Source organism: Erigeron canadensis, chromosome 8 (assembly GCF_010389155.1).
Source record: "Erigeron canadensis isolate Cc75 chromosome 8, C_canadensis_v1, whole genome shotgun sequence".
In the NCBI taxonomy this organism is placed as follows: domain Eukaryota; kingdom Viridiplantae; phylum Streptophyta; class Magnoliopsida; order Asterales; family Asteraceae; genus Erigeron; species Erigeron canadensis.
This window is the reverse complement of record NC_057768.1, coordinates 26546221-26553312: the sequence shown is the minus strand read 5'-3', so window position 1 is coordinate 26553312 and position 7092 is coordinate 26546221. Positions and strand designations below refer to the sequence as shown.

General features: G+C 33.8%; 1 protein-coding gene across 1 annotated transcript; it reads right to left on the bottom strand.

Annotated features, from left to right (window-relative positions):
- Positions 1-1394: 1394 nt before the first annotated feature.
- LOC122579681 (transport inhibitor response 1-like protein) lies at positions 1395-5407 on the bottom strand. Its single transcript, XM_043751900.1, has 3 exons — positions 4718-5407; positions 3509-4016; positions 1395-2749 (listed from the first exon to the last, which is right to left on the bottom strand). The coding sequence occupies exons 1-3, from the start codon at positions 5251-5253 to the stop codon at positions 1985-1987; spliced, it is 1809 nt and encodes a 602-aa protein (XP_043607835.1). The 5' UTR covers positions 5254-5407; the 3' UTR covers positions 1395-1984.
- Between the last annotated feature and the right edge of the window lie 1685 nt (positions 5408-7092).

The window sequence follows — 7092 nt, the reverse complement described above, 5'->3', positions numbered from 1 at the left end:
GTGCTCATGTAACATCCAACATATTCCATCATTCAGGGATTATACCTAATGCTATAGCCCGGTAACTTTCTATGTGTGCTTAACCTATGTACACCATCACATATGCTTGAATCGACCAAAACCTCAAATCAGATGTTCACTTATAAAAACACTCGATTTGTTTATCGTACAAATTAAAGTAACAATTCATTGGTCACAAAAAGAGTGGAACTCACCCATCCATTATCTTATCCGCTTCTTCAACAGAAGCCCTTCTTTTTGCAAGATGTATTGATGTGTGGTGTGGGGTTTGTGGCAATTAATCATTGGATCAAGTGGCTACAAGAAGATATCATCATTTACCCTCTCACCAGAAAATGGTAAAAACACACACAAAATAGGCAAAAGTCGGAAGCTTTGCCTCCATTTATAGAACTCAAATTAAACCTTTATGGATCTTCAAATATTTGATCTTTGCAAAATGATTTATACCGTATACAACAATTACCTTTTACATACTATACAATCTTAAACCAAAGAAAATTAACATTTAACTTGTATGTATCTCGTGATGTTTTAAGACTTTTTTCCTAACTAACTTCAAGATATATTAACCAATAAAATTTAAACCTGGAACCTATTGAAAAAGGGAAAATGATTTATCTTCCTAAAAAACTAGCCTAAAAATCCTTCTAATAATTTTAGCTGGTGACATGTTGATACCACTAATTCTCTTTTCTAATTTCACTCCCTAATTTTTTCACATGTCCTCATCTAAAAATTAAGAAGATCTTTAGGCTAATTTATTAGGAGGATTAATCATTTCCCTTAAAAAAATTATCTGTAACAAATGACCAATATATACTATTAGAGCGCATTACAATTTACATAAAGATCAATTTTGTTAAACAAATCTCATCATACATACAAATTTTATTTTTCAACACTCGAACAAAATTCACTATATTAAACCACTTTAACCCAAAGATGAGAAAAGATTCACCAAAGATATATGGACAAAAGATTTCTTGAAAAGAAGCTCAAAAAGCAATTTCAGGTGGTGTGACATCAAAAAGAAAACTTGGACCCTACAAAAACAAACCAATGAGGTCTAGCCCCTCCAAGTCCCCAACCATATTCACACTTGATATACTTCTTCCTATGCACAATGTACAACAAGGACCAGCCCTCTTGTACTGGTACAACTCTCTATCATTCAATGAGGGGGGGCTCACAATCACAATACAAGCCACAATCAACTAATCAACTAATCAAGTATCAAATGGTCCATGCACTTGTCAAACTCTTAAAAAGTCTCTTTCTTGAGTTACAAAACATATCAAATAATGTCTAATGTACAAATTTCAATGCATCGGATACAATTCAATATAGAATTACAAAAACAATAACACAACTGAGTAAAACTATTTCTAGTGCTACAAAAATATCAAAACTTGATCAATGTACAACTCTCAATGTTTAGGGAAAAATTCAATATAAATATGATCCCTGATTGTTTCTACTTTTACAGCCCTGTAGAGAAGTTGTCAAACAATACATAAGAAAATAATTGAAGACCTAAATTACAAAACCATCTAAACCTCATTTGCTAGAGCTACAAAAATATCAAACCTCGGCAATTTACAACATCAGATGCACAATGTACAAACTACCGTGACAGATTGTGGATTTGAAGATTATAGCCCTGAAGAGAAGACTACCCAGACTACTAAAATCAAATATACTCGGGATATGGCTGTTTTCGGGATCAAATTCATATTCTATATGTGATTCCCTAGACTCCAAGATCCAGAGCTTAATGAATATGACAGGAAAAGCATGAAAAGAAAATACCGTAAAACTATGTTGCATCCTCTAAAAGATCCATTTTTGACATGAAAGATGCGCTCTTTCCTCGTACCCATCAGGAAAAAACCGTGGTGGAGGGAAGAAAAATGTATCTTTATCACATAAGCACAATAAAATGAAGTTTTTGATCAGGGCGTTACAAGATCTTGACAAACCGTGGTGCATCAGATCGTGGGCCGTCAAGAGAGCGATACATATATAACGTATCAACGAAATTTCCCCTTTCCCCACCTTCCTCTCCATCCCGACGGAAAATTTCCACCACCAATCTTGGCAACTGTCTGGCTACCTCCTGACACCCTGCTTGAGTCACTTGACATGATGACATCCAAACAAATCTCATATTATAAAAATGGTGCAGACCCGAAGATAAAGCCAAATCACCAAATGGACTATCTCTTATCTCAAGTTTTTGCAAATTGGAGCAACCCTCTAGCACATATTTCAGCCCGTTGTCACTATCTCCGTTAAACCCCACTGATAACGTTCTCACGAGTTTACCATATTGCCCAATGTAGCCAAATGCCCTATCGGTAAGCAGACCTGATACTGCAAGCCGAGTAAGCTTCTTACAATTTTTGACAATGGCTCCAAAACCCTCGTCCATAGGTTCACCAGTCAAGCGGTCGGGTCTATATCGGCCAATTATACAGAGACGAAACACAACAAGATCCGGGCAGTTTTTAGACATGGCTACAACAGCCGAATTTGTCATTTGTTGACAGAAGTAAAGAATCGATTGCAATTTTCTACACCCATAGGAAATTGCAAGTAGACCAACATCAGAAACAGGACCCTCAGTGTTTTCTGTTGCATTTATCGGAAAAACACGAAGCTCACGAAGATCTTTGCATGTTTCCGCCACTGCCTGAAGCCCTTCATCACAGATTGAATCAAGAACCTGCTAAGAGAATTGATAGTAGTTTGATCCATGGCTATAAAATATAATCTTGAACCATATATAGCAAAAAAGGATCTAGACGATTCATATTCTGCATTCACATGATTCTTATAGGTTCACCACCGATCGACATATTAATATTAATATACATCTACGTATGCATAAGATCACATAATGATTGGGAATTTGTAAGGAAGATGGACTTTTTGGCTAAATATTGATCAAAATGATCAACAAATTTCTAAGTTCACGTAAAGATAAAAGCATTCAAGACAGATGGCGATCTTTAAGGTGTGATGCTGATTATAGACATTAATAAGGATCTAAATATGCATAATTTTGGATGAGTCAAACTTTCCAGAGGATAATGATCTTTTTAAGTTAAATTTTGATAATAGATGTTAACAAAGACTTAACTGTGCAAAAATAATCTAGGTAAAACTATCCAAAAGTTCACGTATATAGAGAACACTACAGATCTTTAGGCATGACAACGATCATATACATCGATAATTATCTAACAATGTATAGGATTAGGACTTTCAAAATTCAAAAACAATAAAGATCTTTCAGGTGTAATGTAAATACATAAGTTAATAAAAATCTAAGAAATCATAATATCTAGTAAAGATTCGAACTTTCAATGAAGATAGTGGTCTTTTTTATGTAATGTTAATCATAGATGATATATTGCTCATAACTATATACGAAGCATAATCCCATATAAAGATTCAAGAAAGATAATGAATTAGACTTTACCCAGAAAACCTGAAGTTTATGGCAGTGACTGATGACAGGTTTCAGTTGCTGAGCATCGATGTTTGCATAACTAAGATTTAACGAAGTCAGATTAGCACAAACTGGAACAATAGCTGATAGATATTCAGGTGCAATATCTTTAAACCCCGAGAGCCCAACGATTGATTTGCAAGCCTCAAATGCAGAAACATACTTCGCTTCTGAATGGTTATCATCCTGATGTTGGTCAAGAGGACTAAACGATCCTGTACCCAAATGAGTCAACTGTGGTGCCCGAATTACCAACCGATATAGTTGATTCACCGATACAAAACCATTTAATCTTAGCTTCTTTAATATTGGTGACCTTGCAACCAACTTCTCTAAAGCCTCAAAATTTATAGGTGATTCCACACAATCAAAACTTAAACATTCCAAATTAGTACAACCATCCCCTGGAAAACACGAAATCCAGTCCACATCATCATCCGAAACCTCATCCTCTATCAACTCAAGCACTCGCAACCGCCTGATTCAATCAATAACATAAGTTCATTACAATGAACTACCATATTTATATCTAGGAAATGGCACTTACACAACACAAGTCCACAACTTTGCCATACACACATTCAAGCTTTACCTAGTTATATAGTATGCAGTTTATTACTTCTACATGTGTGTTTGTATCCACAGTCTCCTCACTAGAGACCTGGCTCAAACCTCATTAGATAAAACATCTTAGTCTAGGAAACGGCCAATGGAATACCGGTTAGACCGCCTAACTCAGAGATAAAAGGCTCGACTTTGCCGGGTAGCCTAAACGGTAATCCCTTTCTATCACATGAAGTTTTTTAGTGTTCTCACATTTTTCTCATTTTAAGAGTGTTCTCACTGGATTCGAACACTATATAATATATATATATATATGTAGGAAAAGGTTCATGTGACAACCATTTGAATTGGAAGAACCATGAGAACTTATTATATATATATATTATACACACACACACATACAAGGAATCTAATTCCCTAGTTCAAGTAAATTAACACCAACAGTATCAAATACTAACTATGTAATTTGGATCAACATACATAAACCAAACAGATAAAGTAAAATCCATTTCCATAAAAAAAGATCTAAACACATAACTAAACCAATATATGCACACATACATAAATATATACATATACATACATAATTACATAAAAAAAAGGAAATTTGTATACCTGCAGCGAGCAACAAATTCAGCAAGACCACTAGTCCCAAACCCATCACAACAAAACAAAACCAGCTCCTTAAAATTAGGAAAAGAGTGAGCCAAAACTGCCAGATCATCATCAGTAACACACATTCTTTTAAGGAAAATCTTTTCAAGAAAATTAACATAAACTGTTTTCATAACCATAATCCATGGACTAAAATAAGCACCCCAATTTTTCGGAACCAAACTAAAGTCAGCAAACCTTGGTTTTCCTTTCAAAGTCAAACACTTGACCCGACTAAACCGGTCAACGACCCGGTTTGGACTAATTGCATAACAGTTTCCTATAAACACTTCTGATCTTGTATATGCTTCTGCTCTGTACCAAGATTTGCATACCAAAGCGACAGCGTTTCGATCTTTTCGACATGTTAGGAAAACTAACACGTTTTCGAGTACGTTTTCGAGAACTTCATCTGGGTATGGTGTGAAGTAGTCGCCGGCGCCGGTTTTGGGTGTTCCGGTGCCGGCGGCGGCGGAAGTGGGTTCAGTGGTGTTCATGTGTGATCTAGATTTGTGAGTGTGTTTTTGTTGGGGATGGGTTGGTTGTTATAAAAAGATTTTGAGGAGAGAAAATACTGTATATATATTATTATAAAGATGGAATCTTTATGGTCTGAAATTTGTGAAAAAAGATTATATTATTGTAAGTGAATCATCTTATTTCACTACAAAAGATGTGATATATCATATATGTTACTTTTCTCATTTAACAGCAAAAGAAATTTGTTATTATTTGTACTGAACGTTAGATTGTTCTAAGTTCTAACTATTGAAGAAAAAAACATACATATTTTAGATGTAAAAGTTTTGTCATTTATTATTATGCACAGTGAAGTATACAGTAAAGTACGCCTATATATGTTTTGATCTTATCTTTTAAATCTTTTTCTACTTACCTTTTCAATATATGATGATGGATATATACATATGAGGATGAAGCTGTTATGCACGGGATGAAAAATCTCTCACATACTAATATTTTAATATTTTTGAATAAATGTTTGGTTCTATATGATTTTTATGGTTTAAAAAAAGGTATGTGAGAGGTTTTTTACCCAACTTAAGTGCCTAACAACCTCATATTTGTATAGAAAAGTGAAGGTGATGTTGTTATGCACCCAAGTGGGGTGAAATTCCTCTCACAAATTAATTTTTTAATATTTAATGTATAATGAATTAATAATTGCCCCATGTTTTTTATGAATTAAAAAAATCAACACGTGAGAGAGATTTCATCCAACTTAAGTGCATAACCGCACCACCTTTACTTCCCCTTTATTTCTCCTTCAAAATTCTTCACCAATATCAAACAAATATAAAATGCATAATTGACAAATTGCTAACAAATTTATATATATATACTAAAAACCAATTGGTTTTTTACAAGTTTCTATGCACATAGTACAATACACATACATGCAACTTTGAACTCTTTACCTTTTAACCCCCTAAAGATTTTACCTTTTACATTTAAACCCATCACCTTTTACTACTTTACATTTTAACTCCCTAAAGTTTTCTCTTTACTTTTTAACCTCCAAAGTTTTTTCCTTTTTACAGTTTAGCCCATCAACTTTTACATCTTTACCTTTTAACCCCCTAAAGTTTTTATCTTTTACATTTTAGCCTATCAATAAAATGCTTTATTGTTATAATATCAAATAAATGTTTGTTGGTGACTTTATCAAATTTGTACCAAAACATTGTCATCTGAAAAGATAATCTACTTGAGTCTCACCGCAAGATGTGTAATATAATCTGCGGCAACGTGTTTAAGCTTAATGAATCATTGTCCACGACGTTACTTTAAAAGCTCCGCGGTAACACGCGGGTGTTTATTTCTAGTAAATACTAAAAACAACTAATAAATTGATTTTCAATACATAGTTGCAACTAATAAGTCAATTCTTGTTAATTATGGTTTATAAAATTATAAGTTATCTTAGTATTTTTACTTGCCTTATTGGTATAAAACGTTGGAGAATGTCAGCTAGCAGCAAAAGGAAAAAAAACGAAAAAAATATATTTGAATTGTTATTATTTAAGTCTATTTGAACGGAATAATGATAATGCGAGTAAATTATTATTATTTTCAATATTTGAATTGTTATCTTCTTTTTGAACGGACTTGATTGTTATCTGCCAATCCATTTTTCCAAATTAGAGCTTGAGTTGGGGGCAAATAAATTTTGGGCTGAGGCCATTTAGTAGTATTTGGGCTTTTGTAACATAGTTTTACATACCCAAAATAGTATTATGGACGGCCAATACGGGGCATTGTCCCCCGCTAATCCTATATTACATCCGTCCCTTCACACAACTTTAGTTATTTTCAAC